This window comes from Trachemys scripta, chromosome 2 (assembly GCF_013100865.1).
Source record: "Trachemys scripta elegans isolate TJP31775 chromosome 2, CAS_Tse_1.0, whole genome shotgun sequence".
In the NCBI taxonomy this organism is placed as follows: domain Eukaryota; kingdom Metazoa; phylum Chordata; order Testudines; family Emydidae; genus Trachemys; species Trachemys scripta.
The window spans coordinates 6,412,392-6,437,065 of NC_048299.1; the positions used below are offsets into that span (position 1 = coordinate 6,412,392).

The window sequence follows — 24,674 nt, forward strand, 5'->3', positions numbered from 1 at the left end:
TCATCATTGCACCAGGCTACTGGGATTTAATACTGCCTTGCAAATGAATCTGTGCCGATCTCAAAAGAGAAATCCCATTTTTTTTATGGGAAGGAGAAATATTAGGAGATACAAGAAACATAACCTTCTTAAGCAATGTGGCAAAAAGTTGAGTCCCAGATTAGGTAAAAATCCATCAGGAGCTAACCATCTAACTGCTCATACAATTGCAACTAATTCCCATGCAGCATCCTTCTTGAAAGCGATCACTATATGGTATGGGTTTAACGCTTTGCTTCTTTTACAGGTTAATTGTTTCATTCACAGAGCAGATGGGTTTAGTTGTGTAGTTTGTTTAATCCTAAATGCTGAATATATTCGCTAAAACGTGTCAGATAAAGTGCTCATCTTTTTTATTCAGGGCCTGGAATGTCCCAGGTAGAAGCCAAATTACCTTGTTGCTTGCATTCCATTCCACTGGAAAATACTTGAACTTAACTAAAGGCCATAACAAGTCTGGGCTGTTACAGAGTTTCTGGGGGGTTTTGTACTAACTGTATTTGTATTTGAAACTTTTTGCGTATGAAATTGAACCTGTACATATTTTTCAGTGTAAATGTTACATCTGGAATGTAGTTAGAATGTTACACATATTTGTCAACAAAACAAACCCCAGCTCTTTGGCTATTCAATTTCCAATACTAATAAAATGGAATAAAACATACATATTGTTTACAGTATGCAAAGTGTGTGGTATATTTATATGGCAAGGATAATTTTGAAGATGTTGGTGAGAAGAGATGGCAAAGACTTTTAAATCTAATTTGGTAGCCAATTCAACCATATATTTGCATGGATGTAGATACATAAGAACACATACTGGTCCAAAACAATGGTCCATCCAACCCAGTATCCTGTCTTCTGACAGTGGCCAGTGCCAAGTATTTCAAAGGGAATGAACAGAACAGGGCGATTGCGAGTGATCCATCCCCTGTGAACCTCAGCTTCTGGCATTTGGAGGTTGTGCCCCTGACTGTCTCAGCTAATAGCCATTGATGGACCTATCCTCCATAAACTTACCGTGTCTAATTCTTTTTTGAACCTAGTTATACTTTTAACCTTCGCATCATCTCAATGCAATGAGTTTCCACAGGTTGACTGTGTATTGTGTGAAGTACTTTTTTTTTTTTTTTTAAATCTGCTGCCTGTTAATTTTATCATTTGACTCCTAGTTTGTGTGTTAAGTGAAGGGGTAAATAACACTTCCCTATTTACTTTCTCCACACTATTCATGATTTTATAAACTTTTATCATATCACCCCTTAGTCATCTCTTTTCTAAACTGAACAGTCCGAGTCTTTTAAAGCTCTCCACATACGGCAGCTGTACCATACCCAAGTCCTTTTTGTTGCCCTTTTCTGTACCTTTTCCAATATATCTTGAGACGGGGCAACTAGAACTACATGCACTATTGAAGGTATGGCCTTACTGTGGATTTATACAGAGGCATTATGATATACTTTGTTTTATTATCTATCCCTTTCCTCCTAATGGTTCCTAACATTAACTTTTTTGACTGCCCCACTGCACATTGATCAGATGTTTTCAGAGAACTGTTCACAATGACTCCAAGATCACTTTTTGAGTGGTAACAGGTAATTTAGACCCCATCATTTTGTATGCATAGTTGGGATTATTTTTTTCCAATGTGCTTTACTTGCAAAGTACTTTTGCCTTACTGTGACCTGCTGGTTATCTGTATTCTGCTCTCTCTCTGTGCAGAGAGGCATTGCCTACAACATTAGTTTGCAGCTAATGGCCCACTTGTGTGCTCTTTCAGAAATCATTATTGTAACTTTCTGGGAAGACCTGTAGGTGCTTGTTGCATTTTGCCCATGTCATGGTTCAGGCTAGGGCTAAAGAGGAAACCACGACTGTTGATAGCAATGCAGCCAAAGTGTCGTGCCTGGGAGAGAGTCAACAGGTGACCTGACTCTGATCCCCAGCACTCCTGCGCTCTAGAGCATTTCTGCCAGCCTGAGCACAGATAGGGAAACATTCTCATACAAGTGCTATTCCCCGGCTACAGAGCCGATGCTTTTCAGGCTGCTTTATGCTCCTGCAGCTTCCCATTCAGCCACAGCACTGTCCTCCAGCTAATTAAGAAGTAGGGAGCTCTGTTAAGGCAGAGTTATCCTTGATTTAGGCCAGTATAACTAAGCAGAATTTGCCTAAAACACAGATGGTGGGCCTCTTCCACACTCCTGTAGCCCCCTTCTTCTCCTGTCTAAACTAGCAGCGGCACGTTTGAGGTGGCAGAGCCTGAGACGGATTTACTAACAGAACAAACACATCTGGAGACTACCCTACTGTCTGTAGAAAACCTGGAGGGTGGTTTGTCAAGAGCCCAGTACTAAGCTGCCCGTTTAGTAGGACCAAACCTGGAGGCTGAACCCTTGGTGGTTGAAGCTACAGGCGGTTGTACTGGCATTACGAGCCCAGAAGCCATTATAACCCAAATAGAGAACTGGGAAAGGTTGGTTGCCATTAAAGCAATATAATCCCTCGTAGGACTGTCAGCCTGCAGCATTTATAGTATTTGTTTTGGTTTGGAGTTCTAAAAAGTGGAGTATTTCCACCATTTTTTAATGGTAACTAACTGTTCAAATTCACCCCAATGCGTTTGCCTTGACTTCAGTGAATTACACGAGAGATGGATTTGGCCAATTGTCTTTTATTAAAGAGATGCGTATAAAGTGACATGGCTTAGCCAGTATGATTCCAACAAATGGTACATTTCATTTTTCCCCACACTAAGCACAGTACAAGGACAGCGGTCTTTTAAACAAACAACACTGTTAACTTGGTTGACACTGTAGCTACATAGGACAGTCAGGCATTTTTGTCAATCAGACATGTGTTCTGTACATGTTGTGTTGAACCAGTGAATTCAGAGACAGCAAAAGAGAAAGGATTGGAAATTGTTTCAATGGGTTTGTTTTATACAAGGAAAAAAGTGACCACCCTTTAAGGCTATATAATGCCATGCTTATTGCTTGAAGCATAAAGGATCAGGCCCAAACGCTACACTGATGGCAAAACCTGGCCTAGTGTAGTATATTATCATCAGCTGTCATACTTACAGAGTCAGGTATTACTTAGCATGAGTAAGGGTGGCAGTATCTGGCCCAAGACACATCAGTGTTCAGCAGCACAGCTCCCTAGCAAAATATGATTCTCTCTGGCCTCAGAACTGGCTGAGATCCTAGAGGAAAAAAAAGAAGTTGATTAAACATTTTTTTAAGTCACCAAGAACTGAAAGTCTGAGGCACGTGCTGCAGGATGAAAAATGAGAGCTGATGGCAAGCACTGACAGGAAACTGCCCCAGCGCTCCTCTGTCATTCCTAGCCAAGAAGGAGGAACAGTCAGAGTGGTAACAGACAATAAAGGTCAGTGCAGCAAGTAGTTTTTGCATTTGAGTAACTCAAATGCCATCAGCTCACCTGGCTGAAAATCCTCGCCCATTGCTTGTCATAATTCCCCCATTACCTCTCTAGTGTCCTGGAAAGGTGATGGAAGAGAGCAATGGCTGGGAAAGATCTGTGGGCTTGACTCACCACTGCAACTCCATTAAAATCTACTGGAGCAATGCAGGGTTACATTAGTGTTTATGTGCATGGACACGAGAGAGGATATTGAAAGGTAGATTCTCAGCTATACTAATTCAACTTCTGCCAAATTCATCCCACTGAAATCTCTGGCGTTACCCCAGCAATAAAGTTTTTTTGGCACCTGTGTCTCAAGGTAGCAGATCAGTTTTTGCTTTAACCGACTCACTTTTAGTGGACAATTTTGCAAGGGAGCGGGTGCTCTTAGCCCTCAGTGATCTCAGTCAGAGTTGAGGGCACTCAGTACCCAACAGGATTGAGCCTTTAGGGCCATATTCTGATCTCAGGTAGACTGGTGTCAAGCCAGAGTAAGCCAGTTGCCTTCAGTGAAGTTACTCTTGATTTACTACGGCATAACTGAGATCAGAATGTGGCTCCCAGTCCTATTGTTTGTAAAGAAGTTATTTTAACAAAATCCTCATTCAATTGGAGCTGTAGTTATTTGTGCTGATATGCTGTGAAAAATATTTAATTGTTGCTGGATAAAAAGAAACAAAACACTGAAGTTAGTTTGGATCTTGCAGGTAAATTTAATTTCCCTTTTTGAAAGGTAATGCAGAAACATTGCTAATGCTGCTTTCACTGACTGCAATGCAAACATGGGAAAGCCGGGAAAATATGAATCAAAGCCACAAAAAACAGAAAGTCAAATAAAGGCTCAGAAATTAGCCCACTTGATGTTGGACATTTGCTTTCTCTGACTGAATAGAATGTTTCTGTCATTCACTGTTCCCATTAAAAAAAGCCTTTTACGTACCATGATTTTTGATCCCGCTTGGGTGAAGGTTAGGATCATGCAATAACCCAAAAGTAGACCTTCGCTAACCTTTAGGCTTCATGTAGGTACACCGATATAGGCCCTGCAAAAGGAACTTCCCCATCCATGCCAATGTTTACATGCAGTGTTGTTCAGCCACTAGATGTCTCTGTGTAATCCTGTATCGTGTTCCAGACAGGGTGTGGTGTCTGGTAAACAAGGACAATGCTGGAACTCAAGCTATGGGAAGGCTGTTCGTCTATAGCAGGGGTAGGCAACTTATGGCACGTGAGTGGATTTTCAGTGGCACTCACACTGCCCGGGCCCTGGCCACCGGTCCGGGGGGCTCTGCATACAACAATAGTTTAGTTATATATTATAGGCTTATAGAAAGAGACCTTCTAAAAACGTTAAAATGTAGTACTGGCACGGGAAACCTTAAATCAGAGTGAATAAATGAAGACTCGGCACACCACTTCTGAAAGGTTGCTGACCCCTGGTCTATAGTTAGCACTGTGTTCTTTAATAAACCCCTTGCATTTAAGACTGATTGTGATTCCAAATATATGCCATTCCCCCTTTGCACTGGCTTCTGGAGAGTCAGGTGTCACTGCAGTTCCTCAGGATTTGCTCCTGCCATTCTCAAGAACAGTGATAGGTGGAGGGGGTCAGCACCCTGCAGGATTAGGCCCTGTTTGATGGCTTTGAGGGCTGTGGAGCAATGGAGGAGATGAAGCACCTTGTGGGCAGCAGCGAAGAAGTCATCATCACTATAGAACTCAAACTGTAGGAATAAGGGGGTACCTCCCCATCCTACGGCCTGCTGAAATCTTTAGAAACCACTCTTCCAGCTCTGTGCAAGGTAGGGAAAAAAGACCTAGCTTCAGCCTTCAAAAGAAAGGCAGCTCATAACACATTTCACTACACACCAAGGGGAAGAAAGGGGGAGGGTACATGCAAGATCATATTGAACCATCTATTCTCAATTGCCAACATTTATAACACTTTGTTCATAGTTAGCACCTTCCATTCATGGAGCCTGAAGCACTTTGGCTCAGCTCCTCAACTGGAAGTTAGGAGCCTAAATAACTTTGAGGATCTGTACCTTTGCCCTCAGTTAAGACTCAAAATGCCCCCAGTGAACATCATTTCACAAGTGGAGAAACTGAGGCAAGGAGTCTCATAAAAAAAAATCTCATGCATGTCCAGCTCACCCAGCAATCACATCATCCTGCCTCTCTGCCTTTCCTTGCCAGTGTTCACCCTCATTACCAATGCTAGCATGTCCACATTGGCTAGAACCTTGCTAACTCATACTAATAACCCAGCAGAATGGGCCTGTTGGAGTGTCCAAGGTCACCTAAAATCACATCCGCAGGTTGTTTCTTTTTCTTCTCAGCATTGGTTTTTTCTGTTTATGCAGCTGCCTAACAAGTGTCTGCTTTCATCTGGGAACACCCCGTGCACTAAGCAGAATTAAAAGCCAGATAACGCTGCATTGAAAGGGAGGAAAAAAGCTATGCTCTTCAAAAGTGGGCAACGGAAGGAATCTGGCTACAGCTCAAGGCCAGTCATTTAAAAAGGGAGTCAAACCCATCGTAGCTACAAATCTGTTGCAACGGGACAAGGCTGCGTGCCAGAGAAAGCTGTGGCCTGTGGTAATGGTCGAGATGTTGCTCTGTTACGCTGCTAATGCTAAAAGAACAGGAGTACTTGTGGCACCTTAGAGACTAACAAATGTATTGCTAATGCTGGCACACAATGGCAGCTACTGTAGAGGGAAATTCACCCCTGTTGCAGAGGGCCAATACAAGGGCTATGCACCATTTAAGTTCAAGGTCTGCTCCCTGTCAAGCAGTGGAGAGGAGAGGCACTTAGCACCTGCAGGATCAGCCCCTTTTATGGCTTTAAGAACAGGAGTACTTGTGGCACCTTAGAGACTAACAAATTTATTAGAACATAAGCTTTTGTGGGCTACAGCCCACTTCTTCAGTGGAACAGTAGCATTGTGAAGCTCACAAGTGGCTGCAGCCATGGTATGTCTCCTATCACCATGGTCCCCACATTTTTCAGCATTTCACTCCCGCCCTGCGGGGGCGGGCCCAGCCCCCCTGGAACATTCCTCCATTCCCCCTTGGGGGGGCGCACCCCACAGTTTGTGGTCTTCTGTCCTAGCAGCTCCACAAGATCCCAGGTGACAATGTGAGCTAAGGCTGTTGTGGTGTAACTGTAAAAGCTGATTTTGCATTCACCCTGGGACCAAGATAGTTTGTATTTAAATGTAAATTAACTCAGCCAACACCACACTCAAGAGGTTGATTGAAACAGATGAAAGCTGGGAAATTCAGGATGAAGCTGACACTTAGGCTATGCCTACACTTGCAAAGTTTTTGCGCCGTCAGTTTCAACAGGTGATAGTGAATCGGTGAAAGAAAAGCGCTGGTTTGTGTACTCGCTTCCACAGGCATCAGAGAGTGTTTACATCTGCAGCACTTCCATCGCTGATGAGAGCAGCGCCCTGAGGGCAGCTCTCCCACAGTGCAGCTCTCTCCATTTTGCCAGTGGGCCTTGTGGGAAGGGGGTGGAGGGTGATCGAGGGGCAGCCTGCATCCCTGCACAGCCGCCTCTCCCCAAACACTGATCAGCCCCAGTAGCTCCGCATTGCTCCAAGCAGGGGATCGTCTGCTCCATGGAGCAGGTATTGTCACCTGGCCAGATGATAAGTGAGCACTTGCCAAGAAAACAGGAAGCGGAGTTTCAAAGTTCCTGGGGCTTTACAGAGGGACAGGTGGATGTCTGTTTACCTGACGTCAGAGCAGCAGAGCTGCTGGCCAGAGCGGTCGCCTAGGCACTGTGGGATATCCTGCGGGGGCTAAAGCTCTGTAAACAGGAAGGATGTGTCTTCACTTGCACAGCGCCGCAAAAGCATCACCGGTAAGAGCTGTACAGCTCTCGTGGAGGTGGTTTTCTTTTTGCGGTGAAACTCACCGCAAAAAAAGTCATTGGCAAGTGTAGACGCTCCCACGGCTTTTGTGCAAAAAAAGGGACTTTTTCCGCTTTAAATGGCAAGCGTAGACATGCCCTTAGTTCTTGTTCATATTGTTGTGCCTTGCTGCTGACACCAAACATGGTATAAAACATCCCCTACTGTCCTGAGATCCTTGTAGAGGACAGAAAAGCTCTGAGGCAGCATGAATAGGCACTGGACTGGGAGTCAGGAAACCTGGGCTCTATCACTATTCTGCTGTATGACCTTGGGTAAGTTACTTTCCCCTCACTCTGCCATTCTCCTCTTGCACCCAGTGTCGGTCTTGTCTCTTTAAACTGTAAGCTCAAGGTCAGAGACTCTCTCTTAACTATGTGTATGTTTAGCACAGTGGGGCTCCAATTTCAGCTGGGGCTGTAGACACTACTGTAATATAAATAAGTAGTTCAGGGCTGAGTGGCAGCCTATACTCAATTGCTTCTGTCAGGTCTAATAAATTAATTTTTTCCCCAGTTTTGAAATGTCTTCCTCTCATTATACAGCTGAGATCCCAAGGGATAAGTTTTGCTGCAAAACTTCAGTCGGATAACTTTTGCTGTCTTGAGTTACATAGACATGTTCCGAGCCTTGGTATGCAGAACAGAGAATAAGCTTCTGGGGCAGGGGGAGGAGGAACAGAGCACAAACCTTTAGAGATGACTCGATAACATGTTTTAAATCTGGGAGTTGATTCCACTGTAATAAATTTGAGTTTGAAACAAGGCTATCATAGCTCTTAGCATATATTTCCCCTGGAGTTAGTCTAGTATTAATGAGCCAGGGAATGGTGATTTTTAGCTCTCACCTTCACATTAGCAAATCATTTTGACAAGATGCTTCCATCAGGGCTTTTTTTATTTCAGAGCAAAGTAACATAACTCAAATTCCAATCTTATTAAACATTCTGTACATTACCATCAAATACCACAGTGTGTTAGCAAAGAAGCTTTTGATAATGTTCCTCCTCAGTTTTCATTTAAGCCTGGGGGAGTAGCAAACAGCTTAGAGTGCAGCAGAAAGCTTGGGAAATGCTGGAGAACTAGCATAGCAGTAAGAGTCAGGCATCCAGGAAGGCAACTGGCAGAGCAGGAAAAAGTAGAAAGTCCGGAAGCAGAATCAAAAAGAGAATTAAACAAGGCTCAGGGAGCATGTAAGGAAGAGGAGTTTAAAAGAATAGTGAGGAGAGGCCCCAGCAGAAGGGAAGCAGCAGCAGAGACCTAGGGAGCAGTAAAAAAACAGTTGGAAAAGCTTAACTGTTTGAATGGGGGCAATTTCCAGTGTACCAGCCACTGAGTACTCAGGAAGATTTGTATGTACCTGCTCCAGTGATTAGAGGAACAGCAGAGAAGTCTGGAAAAGATTAAGCAACACATTGAAGAAAGAGAGGGACAATGGAAATGGACAAGCAGGGAGAGGCCCCGACCCCACAGGAATCATAGCACAAATACTAAATTGATTTTACTTGAGGCACTTCCCTTTGCTTCTTTAGAGAAAACGTACTTCAGTTCCATATGTGCACTAGGACATATAAATAGGACCCGATCTTCAGTTCCTTGGTGGCTGGAGGATAATGTAGATCTTATGTGATCCCACCAATCATATATCCTCTCTCTAGAGTTAATAGCAATGCAGTGTTTGAGTTCCTTAGCAGATATGTAGAAACATGTTGAATAATAACTGCCAAAAAAAAAAAATCTCTAGGTCCAAAACACATCCTCCTTTTCCAAGCCGTACCATATGGCTGATCAATTCCCAGAGAGCAGGAGAAAGATGGCACAAACAGATGACCCCAGCTGTTTTAGTTAGGAGATGGCGCTACATAGTGTATCTATGTCAGAACTGCACCTACTGAGGACAAGTGTTGCAATTTAACCCTGACGACTTCAAAACCAAACATATTCAGAGAAAGCCAAGCAGATGCTTTGTTCAGGTTACGTATGGGCCAGGTGCCAAGTTTTACAACAAGGATGGGTCCTAGCGGCCTAGTAGTTTGAGCATTAGACTGGGACGTGGGAGACCTGGGTTCTAAACCCAGTTCTGTCACCGGTCTGCTGGGTGACCGTGGGCAACTCGCGCCTCAGTTTCCCCACCTCTAAAATGGCAGGACTGGCCTCCTTTGTAAAGCGCTTTGAGGGCTCTGGCTGGAAAGCCTCCCCAGCTGCTGGGAAGGGGCAGTCTCGCCTCACCCTGGCTCATGCGATGGATGTTTGTCAGCCTCTCCCGGTGCCACCGGCCACTCTCTGGGAGGTGCCCGAGCAGCAGCCGGTACATAGGCAGGGTGCTGCTGCTGCACCGGGCGGGGGTCAGTGCCAGGGCAACGGGGAGCCACCAAGGCCCGCTATTGACGGGGGGGGGGGTGCACCCCCCAGTTGCCAGTGGGGGCCCAGAGGGCAAGGGCTGCCTGAGGCCGTCCCTCGCTGGCAGAGGCCCCGCCTCTGGCCCCATGGCTCCACCCCGCAGGGCTGTGGAGGGGCACTGGGCGTGGCTACCTCCGGAGGGGCGGAGCGGTTTGTTACCACCCGCGCTGCGCCTCGCCCCCAGCCTGACTCACGCAAGATGGCGGCTGCGACTCCTACCGAGGTTGCTCCCGTCGGTCCGCCCTGACGGGCCTCCGTCTCCCTCGCGTCGCCATGTTGGTGAGGGCGGGCGCGGCGCTGCTCGGTCTACCCCGCCGCCCCCCGCTCTGGCTAGGTGGGGGCGGAGGGATGAGGCGGCTGAGCCGGGGCGCCCCTCCCCCACCCGCGGCTGTTCGGTGCTTCCCGCTCAGCCGCGCGCTCCTGCGCGTGCAGGGACCCGAGGCGGACACGTTCTTGCAGGGCCTGCTCACTAATGACGTGGCGCGACTGATGTGGGGCGGGGCGGACCGTCCCCCGGAGGGCGGGGTTCCCTCGCCCCCTCCACGCGCTCAGTACACGCATGCGCTCAACGTGCAGGGCCGGTGCCTCTATGATCTCCTCCTCTACAGGTGAGACCAATGCACGCGGGGGAGGGAAGACTTGGGAGAGACCATTGCTAGAGTCAGTACCACTATGTTGCTAATAGGGGAGCAGATGAGTTTGCCAGCTGTGAAGTCAGATATGGATGTAGTGGACCGAATTGTATCACTTGGCCAGATGTGGTGCGTGCAAAGTTAATTTAAGAGCTGATTGAGCAAAACACTTAAGCCCTGGAAATGGGTGTAATTTAAATTAAGCGTGTTTAAGTATCTTGCTTATTTGGGGCCTTCTTAAATTATTTGGTGTGAATTTTTAAAAAAGGTCTCTTAAATCATAAGCCCATTGCAAATGAAAGCAACCTTACAGTAGTAAACTTGCTGGCCTATGCCATGGAGGGAGAGATGCCTTTGTTTCACGTTTACAATGGTGGTTTATTATGAATAACTGTTGGGGAAAAATCCTGTTGAAAAATGGTGGTGTTCTTTTAATGTCAACTAGGCATAGCTAATGTTACAGGGCCTGATCTTGCCTTTGTCCATGGTCAACTTTGTGCATTAGTGATGCTGTAATCAATGAGACCACTTACAGTGTGTAAAGTCAAGCGCATGTGTAAGTCTTTGCAGGATCAGGGCCATATCAGTCCTACAATATGCATTAGTTTAGCTTTTCTTGTTCATAAAAAAAGGTGGTTGAAAGATCTCATCTTTCCCCATTTAAATTAATATGTATCGTTTTGTTCTCCCTTCACTTCTGTTCTTCAGAGGTAATTCCTATCACTACTATTTAAGAATTTTTGTGTATTTCCCATTTCACATACAATAATCCCCCAAGATGTTTCATGCAGTTGATTGTAGTTGAATGTCTTTTTTTAATCTGTAAATAGGGCCAGCACAATGGACTCTTGATTGCTGATTGGAGTCTGTAGGCATTATCACAATGTAAATAAGTGATAATAAGGTGCCCATTTCTAATGCATCCCTCACTATAGTACTGAAGCACCAAGTCTAAAAATGTTTTATGATGATATATGAACATATTGGCTTTGATTTTTCCACTGCCTTATGCAGTCATTTACATCTGTGCAAACTTGGTTTAAACTGCTACCAAAGTAGAATGGCAACATTGCTAGGGTTACCATATTTTGAGTGTCCAAAAAGAGGACACTCCACGGGGCCCTGGCCCCGCCCCCTGCCCCCGCCCAACTCCACTCCTTCCCCAAAGTCCCCGCCCCAACTCCACCCCCTCCCCTGCTTCCCGCGAACATTTGATTTGCGGGAAGCCTGAAGCAGGCAGCAGGTAAGCTGGGGGGGTAGGGCGAGGAGGCGCAGCCCAGTCTGGCCCCCTCCGGCGGCCGGCCCCAGCGTCTCCAGCCTGGCTCGGCTCGGGCCCTGGGGTGCCGGCCCCGGGCCAGCACCGCCTGCCCCGGCCCCAGCCCCCGGCCCAGCGCACCCCCGGCTGCCCAGCACCACTGGCCCCCGGCGGCCTGGCGCCCCCCCCCCCCGGCGGCCCGGCGCACCCCCCGGCCGCCCAGCACCGCCGGCCCGGCGTACTCCCCGTAAGTAGTGACAAATGGGGCCCTTGGATAGTCTCAGCTCAGTTACTATTACTTAACATTTATATTGTGATAGTGCATAAAAGGCATAGAGAGGTCAGGCCCCATTGTGATAAGCACTGTACAAAAATACATAGTTGCTGCCCATAACAAGTGGATGATGTGAACAAGCAGGCCGGGGTAAGGGAAACAGGATAACTAATATAATAGAATGTGTGCAGTTCTTAGCTATTCAGAAATAGCGATCACAGGCTTCATCTTCCTAGTTGTTATCAGATTACAGTTTAATCTACGCATTATAGAAGACGTAAGTTTTGAGGAGGGACTTCAAGGAGGGCAGTGGTGGATTTAGAGTTAGTCGGGCCCTGTGTGCAGCTTCGCTTTTGGGGCCACCCCCCCGGGGACCCAGACAAGAAAAGGAATGTTCTCTCTTATCTCCCCGCCCCCCATTTTTCATTCTTTTTTTCTTCATCCTCCTCCTATATTATAAGTAATAGGTAGTAAATGAAAATAAAGTGAGGTACCTTGACTTGGGCAGGGAGTTGCGGTGCAGGAGGAAGTGTGGGGCTCGGGCTCTGGGAGCGAGTTTGGGTGTTGGGTGCGGGCTCTGGGCTGGGGCAGGGGGTTGGGGTGCAGGAGGGATCAGGGGGGCGGCACTTACCTTGGGCAGCGCGGCTGCCAAAGCGACCGGCACACCCCTCTGGCAGCGGCTTCTAGGCGGGGGGGATCAGGGGATCTCTGCACACCACTGCCCGTAGGCGCCATCCCCACGGCTTCCATTGGCCGCAGTTCCCAGCCAATGGGAGCTGCGGAGTCGGCGCTCGGGGCTGGATCAATGCGCGGAGACATCCCGCCCCCCAGGAGCCTCAGGGACATGCCGGCTGCTTCCAGGAGTGGCATGGTATGGAGGGAGGGAGGCAGCATGGGCGGGAAGCCGCCTTAGCCCTGCTGTGCTGCTGCTGGAACGTCTCTGTGCGCCCCGTAGGGGAAGGGGGGCAGTGGGTCTCCATGCGCTGCCTGGGGCAGGAGCAGCGCGCGGAGCCACCTTTCTTCCCACCAGGGGCACGCAGAAACGTGCCAGCAGCCAGCCGTTTCCGGGAGCGGCGTGAGGCCACTGGCAACGGAATGCAGGCAGCCTGCCTGCCTGAGCCCTGCTGCGCTACCGGCTGGAACTCGGGGGCAGGTTGCTAGATGAGATTTGTCTTGCATTTTGGGAGCCCCCCGTCATTGGGGACCCCGTGCCACTATACTGTTTGTTTCATGGTAAATCCGCCTCTGAAGGAGGGTAAGATGATGGCTTACTGGGACTGGGAGTGTTTTCCCACTTATTGAACGGGGTCAGGCATGGGTAAAAACACATTTGTCAGAGCAGTGGACAATTGGGTGCTCACGACTGGCATCATTGAGAGTGATGGCAGGAGTTGACCTTCCAATAATAGAATAACTTTGATAGGTTTGGTGGGACTTGGTGAATCTAAGTGTAGATTTCCATTCCTTTATAATTTTACAATTTTGTTTGCTTTCTTTGATTTGTTTTGTTTGTTTTAATAGAAAGGAGTATGGTGCAATCATTTCATAGTTGTCCAAAAGGTTGAGTACTGCCCATATCAGCACTAGTAGCACTAGTAAATTCTGCATATCATTGGACTTGGCTCAGGATTAAGATAAAAGACTCTGGTGAAACTACTTCTGTTTCTTTTAACGTTGTATGTGTTACTTTTTCAGGCTTCATGAAAGTCAAGAAGAGGAACCAAATATCCTGCTGGAGTGTGACTACTCAGTGCTGGATTCTGTTCAAAAGCATTTGAAATTGTACAAGATCCGGAGGAAAGTAGACATAGCCCCCTGCCTTGATCTCTCGTTATGGGCAGTCATCCCAGAGGAACAGTCTGGAGATGTTTCCAGTACCCTTGATAAATGTGCAGACAAAACTTTGGTTTTAACTCCTGATCCCAGAGTAGAAGTCATGGGTTGGAGATTGATTACAAACAAAGAGGAAAATCCACTAGAAATTGTCCCTGGAAGTCATATAGGAAATATTAGCGATTATCATAAGCACAGGTACAAACAAGGTAAAGCCGATTTAAGTTTTATACGCTAGTGAATTAGGAAAATGAGGGAGATGTATGTTGCTATGAGAACTCCATACTCAAGATCTAATGCAAGACACTAGAAGAAGTTAAATGCTAAGTATTGGATGTCTGAATGTGTTTGCTGACATGGTAGTAAATACAGCTCTTGTTTAATACTTTTGGACTACATTTGATGTAGTAACTATAACTCTATTTTGAATACAGTATCCAGCTGCTGGGTTTTTTAAATACATGTATGGATGTAGGCATGCCTAAAGGATTACTGGTTTCCATATGGTCAGACATTTTTGTGGTTTGAGTCATTTTGATTATTTTTGGAATATTAACTGTGCTTGCTTGTTTGTTTGCCTGTTGCTGTGGGGAAAAAAAAAAAAACGAACATGGCCTGTTTAGTAAAAATGTATGAGTGGATTCATAAAGAAATTTACGATCAAAGCGATATGTATTTGCTTTGAGATGGTAACTAAGATACTGCAGTCTCGTGTGTGGGTTCACCATTGTGCCCATGCAGAGCCCTATTGACTTCCACGGGACTGCAGCCAGGCATCAGATGAAATGAATCACTGGACAGGAAGTTGCATTTAATGTGGGCAAAGGGAGAAAAGTAGTATATATTCTTGGTGCTTCAAATGGGCTAATTTCTCAAAGCTGAGGAAAATTATGAGTGAAGTTGATGGGGAGGGCAAATTTAGACAGAAAAATGTGAATGAAGGTTGAGAGTTCTTTAAGAAGAGTTTATTAGATGGCCAAAAAGCCACGATTCCACAATCAAGAAAAAGGACAATTTTGGCTAAAAGCCTATCCTAGTTCAGTGGCAGAGCAAAGACAGTAATTATAAATAAAAAAGCAACATATAACCAAAGGAAAAAGGAGGAATAGATAACTTCTAATTTATATTTATTGTTATGAAGTGCAGATAATAAGGGGAGTTAAAGTCATCAGGGAAGAATCTATGGCTGGCAGGGCTAAGGACAATAAGGAGATTTTACTTAAAATCAAATATATTAGGAACAAAAGAAATCCAAGAAATGGTATAGGCCCATAACTAGGTGGAGATGGTAAATTTATTAATAATGATGCAGAAAAGGCAGAAATGTTCAATAGATATATTTCTCCGTATTTGGAAAGAAGCAGAATGATGTACTTGCATCATATATGTCTGATGAAGTACTTTCCATTCTATTAGTAACTAAGGAGGATGTTAAACATCATCCACTAGATATTAACAGGCCTAGATAACTTGAACTCAAGGGTCCTAAAACAGTTGGATGAGGAGCTCTCTGCCCACTGATGTTAATTTTTAATTAATCTTCGAATGCCAGAGAAATTTCAGAAGACTGGGAGAGTGCTGATGTTGTGCCAGTATTCAAAAAAGGCAAGCAAGATGATCTGAGTAACTATAGACTGGTTAACCTGACAAATCCTAGGGAAATGAATGGAAAATCTGAAATGGGATTCAATTGATAAAGAATGAAAGGATAGGAATATAATTAATGCCAGTCAATGTGGTTTTATGAAAAATGGTCTCGTCAAACAAACCTGATTTCATTCTTTGATGAGATTACAAGTGTGGTTGATTTTTGTAAGGTAATTGACTTAGTAATGCATGATATTCTGATTTAGAAAAGTGAGCAGTATACAATGTCAACAAAGCAATAATTAAATGGCGTAAGACCTGGAAAACGAACAGATTTCAAAGTATTTGTCACTGGGAAATCATCACTAAATAGGTTCGGTCCTAGTGGGATTCGTACTAGTCCAATGTTATTCAACACTTTATCTGTGATCCGAAGTAAATATAAAATCGCTGTGGCCGACACAAGGATTGACAAAGATATATAATGATGAGGACAGGGCAGTCATACAGACTGGATTTGGAGCACTTGGTAAGCTTGGCACATTCAAACAAAATGCATTTTAAAACAGCCAAATGCAAACTCAGACATCGAGAAACAGGGAATGTAGGCCATACTTCCAAAATGGGGAACTGTATCTTGGAAAGCGGTGACTCTAGGGGTTATAGTACACAAGCAAATAAAATATGAGCTCCCAGTGTGACACTAGCAAAAGGGCTAATGTGATCCTTGGGTATAAGGGAGAATAGTGAGTGAGTAGGAGTGGGGAGGTGATTTTGCCTCTGTATCTGGCATTGGTGAGACCAATGTGGGAATACTGTTGTCCACATATTTAAAAAGATTTTGAAAAACTAGGGAGGCTGTGTAAAAGAGCTACAAACATAATTTGAGAGCTGGAGAAAAATGTCTTCTAGCAAGAGACCCTAGAGCTCAATCTGTTTAGTTTATCGAAAAGACGATGGAGAGGTGACAGGATTAGTGTATAAGTATCTTCATGGGGAGGAAATGCTAGGTACGTACTAATGGGCTCTGTAATCTAGTGGAGAAAGGCATAATATGAACTAATGGCTGGAAGCTGAAGCCAGACAAATTCAAATTGAAGATAAGGCACAAACTTAATAGTGAGGAAGGGTGGTTAACCACTGGAACAAACTACCAAGGAAAGTGCTGGATTCTCCATCTCTTGCTGTCTTCCTATCAAGACTGGATGCCTCTCTGGAAGATGCACATTAGCCAAACATAAGTTATTGGGAGCAATACAGGGGTAACTGTGTGAAATTTAATAGCCTGTGATATACAGGAGGCCAGACTAGATGATCTATTTCCCCTCTTTTGGCCTTAAACTTTGTAGGGTCTGCCCTTCCAGATCAGATTGCAGGACAGGATCAGAGCCTATCTTAGTTAAACCACAGTTCTAGGTTTAAAAAATAAAGAAGGGGACTTGCGGCCTAATTGTCATAGATACTGAGCACCTGAAACTCCCACTGAAAATCAGTCTACTATTGGGTAATAACAGGAAATACTTCAGTTAAGCTATATTTTTACCTGAAGTATTTAATATATTAGAGTCAGAGCTCCTATAGTACAATGAGTCTGTGGTCATAATGAAGATGGGTGCATAGTTTTTAATGGATCCACGCCGAGTATTTCCTTCAATAATCCTTCATCAGAAGTTATTTCTATTGTCAAAAAGAATAAAATATTAACGTTTCTATAAAGCTGTTATTAACTACCGGTAATTGGATGGTTTTTATTTCTCTGTATGCCCTGACTTTTAAGATAAAAAATATAATTGGGCTGATGGCTGAAGTGGTATTTTCATTTGACCATCCTATGTTTATTACATAGCTTATGACCAAAAATAGCTCTTCATTGACCTTAAAGTCTACTTATGTGATTAAGGTGAGCAGGATATGGCCCTTTGAATTACATGTATATGGGTTCATTTGGGTCCAGTCCTGCCTGGTTTTGACTGCCCTCCATTTCAGTCGTGTGCTCGTGGATGCTCAGAATGTCAGATCAGGCTCGAATACCGCTTTTCGGTTCATCTTTTAAATCAGCCTTTGCTAGCTCTGCTCAGTTTTGACTAGTGATTTCAACGTAGGTCTCCAACCAACCTATTGAAAAACCAATAACTTCAAACTATTTCTACTCTTTTTTTTTTTAATTACAGTTTTCTGAGAACAAGATAGATGCTAAAAGTGCTATACATTGTGAGAGCCGGACAAAACTTACCAGTTACTTCTATTTTCCCCCCAGGAATAGCTGAAGGCGTAAAAGACATCCCCCCAGGAGTAGCCTTGCCACTGGAATCCAACCTGGCCTACATGAATGGAATCAGCTTTACCAAAGGCTGTTATATTGGACAGGAGTTAACAGCTAGGACCCACCACACGGGTGTCATCCGCAAACGCCTGTTGCCAGTGCAGCTTTCAGCTCCTTTGCCATTGGGAAGCATCCCCGAGGGGGCTGCGATCGTAACTGAATCGGGAAAGTCAGCTGGCAAGTACCGGGCTGGTGGAGATGAACTTGGCATAGCTTTGCTGCGATTAGCCAACATAAATGAGCCACTTCATATCAATTTACCAGGCGACACTAGTGTGAACCTTACTGCATCTATACCTAACTGGTGGCCAAAAACTACCGACAAATAAATGAGGGATCCTCTGCAGCACATCTGCCTTACTTAATAAACTTTGTCTGATAAGCTGGGAAATTCATTCATTCTCATACGCCCTTCCATCATATTTTCCTTTTGTCTTTATCTTTTATTTGCAGTACTTGAGCAGGGTGTATTACAGAAGGGTCCTTGGGAGCTGGGCCCAAAGGCAGAAGGAACCTGATGCATCAGCGAGTCACTGACAAAACAAGGGCTAACGTGGAGAAGCACATAGGAGAGCAGAGAAATATTCAGCAAAGTCTGTAAAGTTCACCTTGTGGAGTTCCTGCCGCTTGCTTCCCCTTAAGGGAGAGGTGTATGGGGAGGGAGATTAAGGAGACTTGGGCTGTGCTGGGCAACTAGGCTCCATCCCTGATGATCCTTGACCCAGCCACAGCACTCTTGTGGCCCACGCGCTCCCTCTGTGCCCTGTACCGTACTTCCCTCACTCAAAGAGAGTGAAGACAGGCCGATTATTGCTGGTTGTATCAGTCCCATGGGAATTTGCAAGGTACAGAGATCTCTATACTGACTTCCACTAGCTGGTTAGCTCACCCAAAGCCAAGGTCCCACAGCTATGCAGAGAGGGACTTCCAGGGGCTCTGGGACCATAGAGGAGCCTGTCACAGAGATACTGCTCCCCAGCTGTGTGTCTGGGAACTTTGCTGAGAGTTTTTGTTTCCTCCCACGACATAGTGGATGGTTACATACAGGGGTGGCTCTAGCTTTTTTGCCGCCCCAAGCACGGCAGGCAGGCTGCCTACAGCGGCATGCCTGCGGGAGGTCCGCCAGTCCCACGGATTTGGCGTACTCGCCGCCGAATTGCTGCTGAATCCGCGGACCTCCTGCAGGCAAGCCACTGAAGGCTGCCTGACTGCCGCCCTTGCAGGAACCGGCAGGGCGCCCCCCGCGGCTTGCTGCCCCAGGCACGCGCTTGGAGCGCTGGTGTCTGGAGCCGCCGCTGGTTACATATAGCTTGAAGAGTCTCTTTGGAGCAGAGGGAGGAGGCTTGGCATGGGTGAGGAATATTAAGGAGTCCAGTGGGGCCATTAAGGAATCCAGCCCCTACTCGATGTGAGAGTGCCCTGTGTTTATTTGGGTGGTGCTGGATCTGGGCCCTGCTGAGTCTGCCCTCCATTGGATAGATCAAAACTTATTCTGAATATAGTGCTGCATATATTGAAATGCTGAAACGGGAGGTGGGAATAGGAATTTTATCACAATGTGTGTCAAATGTTTTTATGTCAGGATTATTTTTGTGGTATTGTAAGGCTTTTTAACAGGAGTGTGCTGCCCATTTCTTTCAATAGCATGTGTTTTTGCTACACTCTGGCCAAAATGCTTACTGTGAATGTTCCTTGCATCAGGCTTTCAGCACCGGTCCTAAATTGCTGATTGATGAGAACTTTTTTTGTCATTACTGTTAACTCTCTCTGAAGGAAGAGGAATGGTTTGTACTGAGCGTTTGAAATAAGGATTTTGCTTTTAATACTTGATCACATGGGTGAGCAATGTATGCAGATGCTGTGACATCAGTATGCACTCTACTGCTGCAAGGTCAGCAGAGGGAACGCAGTGATCAATGGTATACCCAGAGCTGCCCTGCCATGGCCAGGATACTGGTAATAAAGGCCTGATCTACGCACTGGTTTTGTGCCAGTATAACTCTTTCATGTCGGAGTGTGATATTTTACTGAAATAGGTACGCCGGTACAACCCCTAGTCTGCACACACTTATACTTGTATATAGATGCCTTCCCCATCCTTTACAGGAATAAACTATATTGATATGAACAACTTTATACCAGTATAACTGGTTTAACTTTGTCGGCAAATGTTGAGATTTTGGTTGGCAGAAATCACACATAAGTGTATGTATATGCTAGAAATGCTACAGTGGTATAGCTACAGCTGTGCCACTATAGTTGTAGGCACTTGCTTCAGCGACAAAAGGGGTTGTTTTATCGCCGTAGTAAATCCACCTCTCTGAGAGGTGGTAGGAAGGTTTGACAGAAGAATTCTTCCGGTGATCTACACTGGGGCCTCGGTTGGCTTAACTATGTTGCCCAGGGCATAACATTTTTCACAATCCTGAGTGATGTAATTGAGCTGACCTAACTTGGTAGTGTTGATGAGGCCTGAGTGTAGACATATGCAAAACTGTGCTGCCAAAAGGAAAATTTTGCCAGTAAAACTTTTTAGTGTAGGTCAGGCCTAAGTTTATCCATGCTGACACTTTAAATATACTAGTATGGTTAATAGTTAAAAGAGTACAACTTTATGTGTAGACAAGCCTAAATAAAGGTTCTAAGAACACATAAATAAAATATTAGGACCATGTGCCTTGTGATTCTTTAAAAAAAAAAAAATGCCAAAAACCATCAGGAGGCAGCCAAAACTCCAGGCTGTATGACTGTTCCCACATAATCTCTTCAAAGCCAATGAAGGGACATATCCCCTCCCCAAGGTGAAATTTCCACCCCTTCCCTGCCAACATGAATCTCCGCCCCATAGAGGGCTCTCTCTGGGGGATGGGGGACAGTGCCCTAGATATGCAGGAGGGAGTAACAATCCTGCCTTCTATAAGAAAGTGCTGAGTAGAGCCTGTGCAGTGCCCTATGGATCTGAGGCCTGCTTGCCACCCACACTCCTGTTCTTCCCAGCTGTCTAACTCTTTTGCCCTTAACTAGGGGGTTTTGCCAGGCCCTCACTTTCCTCACTGCTTCACTACTGCCCCCATCCTCCAACGGCTTCATGTGGCCCACAAATAAGGCCTTGCTGCTGGCTCTTACCGGGGGTTTCTCTAGCCACCTGACTTCCTGGGTGCTCAAACCTACACCCAATAATTTGGGGCCCCTTTGGCTACTTTTCCCATCTTTGCACTCCCTCCCCCACCCCCGCTGGCCTCCTCTGGGCCTCCTCTTCCTCACCCCCCTCTAACCCTAAACTAATTTATAGAAGCTGTGTGTGTTTTTTTTAAATCAATCAATCAATGTGAACTCAGAAGCGAGGTGTGTGGAAGAGGAGTGAGGGGGATGAATGAGTAGGGCCCTGATTGGATCTGGAAGGGGCCCAAGATGATGAACTACCCCAGTTTAATATTTGTTTGAAATAACCGTTGTCCAAAGGGCATTTTGTCGTTGCCTTGCTGTAGCCATTACTGTGAAGTGAAATGTATATGAAGAATGCTCATATTCATTAAAACTCCTCAGACTTGCTGTAAAAGGAATCTGTGGAATTACTCATTAAAAGTTAGCTATGTCAATGATTTAATATTGGTGCTTCTGTGTGATTGGCCTGTAGGTTAGGTGGAGTTGGCATAGACAAAGATCTTTTATTTGTCAGTGATAGTAGTAAGTTAGTTTGGCAGATGTGCTTGTCTTCACAGAAGGGGTCTGCCCATATGCCCACTGTAGTCAATGTGGTCTTAGCCCATTCTGGATCAATGTCAAGATGTTAAATTAAGCATCCTCTAACTACCAGAACGTGAAGTTAAAAGATGAACTGGAAGGCTTGTTACCTGTCAAGACGGAGTTCACTTTTTGCCATTTCTCCTGCAATGGATGATATCATTAATACCTTAAAGAGCAAGAAGGTGCACAAGAAGGGTTGTTTTAGGTGGTCAGTAAAGCAGTTCCTTGTGCTTTTTATATAAATCTCCACATGCCGTTTGGGATCATCATTTTTCTTCATTTAAAAAAAACCCCACAGTTTTTCTTTAAAGATTACCTGTCACTATTGGACAGGAGCAGGGGGTGGCTGCAATCTTTTGGCCACTGTTGTGCCTCCCTCCTTAATGCCAGTACAACTACCTGTGTTTTAACTAGCACTGATCTTGAAGACTTGTCCTAATAACAGTGTACGATCAGTGCCAAGTTTGTCTGACAGTCATCGTTCTGATGCTACAAAACTAAACTGCCTTTGGGATATAAGAAAACTGATAAAGGATCATAGAAATGTAGGACTGCAAGAGACCTCAATGGCTCATCTAGTCCAGTCCCTTGCACTGAGACCATCCCTGATAGGTGTTTGTCTAACCTGTTCTTAAAATCCTCCAAGAAATAATATCACACGTGTTAAATATTTAAAAATAAAAGCATCTATTAAGGCACAAGAGGAATTGGAACTATAAAAGATAAAAGGAATCCTTTTTAATGACGGCAATTGTCCCAGTATTCTTCAGTTACATATAGGATTGAAAATCTAATGATCATTGTGAAATAAGTTACCTTTTTGTTGTTGTTGTTTTTCATAAAATGTTTATTGGCAGCTCCCATTTGAAGTGTTCCATCCAAGCTTTTCTAAACTCAACCCAAGTGTTAATCTTGATGAGGGTACTGTAGTGCAGAAGTACTCCAAGTTGCCCAAGGTAACAAAAGTCCAATTTAGCCTGTTACATAAAATTGTTTATAAAGTCAGCAAAAGTTAGACACTGTTTTCTAGGGTTAAATTTTAAAAAAAGTTGATGCAGCTTGAAATGAAAGAACTGGCTACTTCTTTACCTATTAAAGTGAGAGATCAAACCAACAGTTAATTTCCAAACTTGGTCAAATAAACTTAGTCAAATAATAATCACTCTATTATTTTTGCTGAAATTCTTGTAATGAAATCCATCAATATGACATTTAAGTGATGCTTGGCTACTTACCCCCGAAGGAAAAAAAATGAAAAAAGGCCTATTTTCATTTTTTTGGGGCAAGGCTATTTTCGTGCGATTGAAGAATTGTTTGGCTATGGTATTGACATAGGAATGAGTCCCTGAAGAGTCTTTTTAGATTATGTAAGTTTCCTCAGTATCCGTCAGTTCTTAGGTTGCTTATAGAGTTTTTTATTTTGTTTTTAAGCTTGAACTAGAAATTAATCTGTAGTGCTTTAGACTTTCTGGATTCTCTGAATGTGACGAGACACTGTGTAGAATATGCTTATGCTGGTTTGTCAAGAAAAGCTTTTCCATCTGCCACCAATTGTGCAAGCTCTTCTCAGAATATTTATACTGTACTACTGTACATGCAGCATGAATAAACACTGTCTCTTCTTTTCATGGGAGCTGTATCTATTATTTCAGCTACATTCACACATTTCTTACTGCCTCTTAATATGTGAAAGGCTTTTATATTACCAAGGGCTGGATATATAATTATATATATATAATTTTTAATAAACACGGATCACAATTTTCAAATGTGGATGCCTAAAGTTAGACGCCTAAACACATAATATAGGCAACTAACTGAAAATGGCTGGATTGTCAGAGGTGTTAAGCAATGCCCATTGGTATCAAAGGGAGCTGTGTGTGTTCAGCACTTCTGAAAATCAAACCACTTTAGTTAGATGCTTATGCATGCACTTAAGCACTTCCAATTAGGCATCAAAGTTAGGAAAAAAATGGCTTTGCTTGTTATGAGGTTGCATTGAAATATACCTTCCAGGTGGTAAATAATAGAGTAAATCTAATTAATCTTAAAATAAGTTACTAGACTGATCCAAATGAAATAGATACATCTATTATTTTATGGAGACATGATATATAATTTAATTAAATTTAACTTGAATTGGTCAAAAAATGGAAAATAACCAGTGGACTTCTTTTTCCTTCCACTGTTTTTCACATGAACTAAAATGTTTGATGTTTTCTCACTAGGTCTTTCAATGACTAATCTCAGCAAAAATTAAGAAAAACAACCACTACAGAGAGAAAAACACATCACTGCAAGCACACTGCCACTAAAACACATTATTAAAGGCAGGGCTGATAGGACCACCTATTATTAAAATTGATCAACACTTTCCATTATAAGACTCAGTTTTTTATAACTTTGGCAAACTTTAACTGTCTGGGCTGAAATTTTCCATGCCAGGTTTCTGTGGCCAGTGGTATGGACTAAATGTTTTGGGGAAATTTCAGCCAAAACAATTAATCCGTTTCTGAGAATGATGCTAGGGGAAAAATACATTGTTTTGCCTGCTAAAATCTAGCACCTCCATGGGGAAAAAAGATAACAAAGGCTCTACTGGGATAGTGCTTTGGGTCTCCTACAGATCGCCCCCAGGATCCAATTTGGATATGTGATAGAGATCTCTACTATTTTTAAAGAAGTAAATGCTACTGGGAATTGAGTGATTATGGGAGACTTTAATTTCCCAGATATAGTTTGGAGGACTAGTGCTACTAATAATGGTCGGGCCCAGATATTCCTCAATGTGATAGTCAACAGAGTTATTCACAAAACAATCACCGAACCAACAAGAGGTGATGCCATTTTAGATTTAATATTTGTAAGTAGCAAGGACCTCATAGAAAAACTGGTTGTAGAAGACAACCTTAGTTAGAGTGATTATTAGGGTTACCATACGTCCGGATTTTCCCGGACATGTCCGGCTTTTGGGGGCTCAAATCCCCGTCCGGGGGGAAATCCCCAAAAGCCGGGCATGTCCGGGAAAATCGGGAGGCTCGGCCGGGGCCTCTTTGTGCGGGGCCGGGGGCATGGTGCCGGGCCGGGGGCCAGGGTCGCAGTGCCGGGCCGGGCTGGGCGCGGGGCTGGGGGCCGGGGAGCCGAGCCGGGCCTGCGGGGCTGGGAGCCGAGCCGGGCCCGCGGGGCTGGAGCCGGGCCGGGGTCGGGGAGCCGGGAGCCGGCCGGCGGGGCTGGGA

The 24,674-nt window shown here is 44.7% G+C and overlaps 1 protein-coding gene and 1 long non-coding RNA gene across 4 annotated transcripts; one reads left to right on the top strand and one right to left on the bottom strand.

Annotated features, from left to right (window-relative positions):
• Window positions 1-2,693: 2,693 nt before the first annotated feature.
• On the bottom strand, window positions 2,694-10,145 carry LOC117871939. 3 transcript variants are annotated; one of them, XR_004644360.1, is made up of 3 exons: window positions 10,007-10,145; window positions 8,931-9,041; window positions 2,694-3,244 (listed from the first exon to the last, which is right to left on the bottom strand). It is a non-coding gene; the product is annotated as an uncharacterized LOC117871939 (long non-coding RNA). The 3 variants fall into 3 exon arrangements; XR_004644361.1 differs by having other exon boundaries at window positions 8,931-9,107; window positions 10,007-10,135; XR_004644362.1 differs by having other exon boundaries at window positions 8,931-9,107; window positions 9,982-10,115.
• Window positions 9,953-18,073, top strand: IBA57 (iron-sulfur cluster assembly factor IBA57). Its single transcript, XM_034759796.1, has 3 exons — window positions 9,953-10,395; window positions 13,644-13,990; window positions 17,626-18,073. Exons 1-3 carry the CDS (start codon window positions 10,061-10,063, stop codon window positions 18,018-18,020), a joined length of 1,077 nt encoding a protein of 358 aa, XP_034615687.1. The 5' UTR covers window positions 9,953-10,060; the 3' UTR covers window positions 18,021-18,073.
• The last annotated feature ends 6,601 nt before the right edge of the window (window positions 18,074-24,674 follow it).

Bases quoted from the DNA above. Each gene is read 5' to 3' on its own strand.
- IBA57 (XM_034759796.1), top strand. From the start codon at position 10,061: ATGTTGGTGAGGGCGGGCGCGGCGCTGCTCGGTCTACCCCGCCGCCCC. The intron at 10,396-13,643 runs GTGAGACCAATG...TTACTTTTTCAG, and splicing joins TATGATCTCCTCCTCTACAG to GCTTCATGAAAGTCAAGAAG. The intron at 13,991-17,625 runs GTAAAGCCGATT...TTTTCCCCCCAG, and splicing joins TAAGCACAGGTACAAACAAG to GAATAGCTGAAGGCGTAAAA.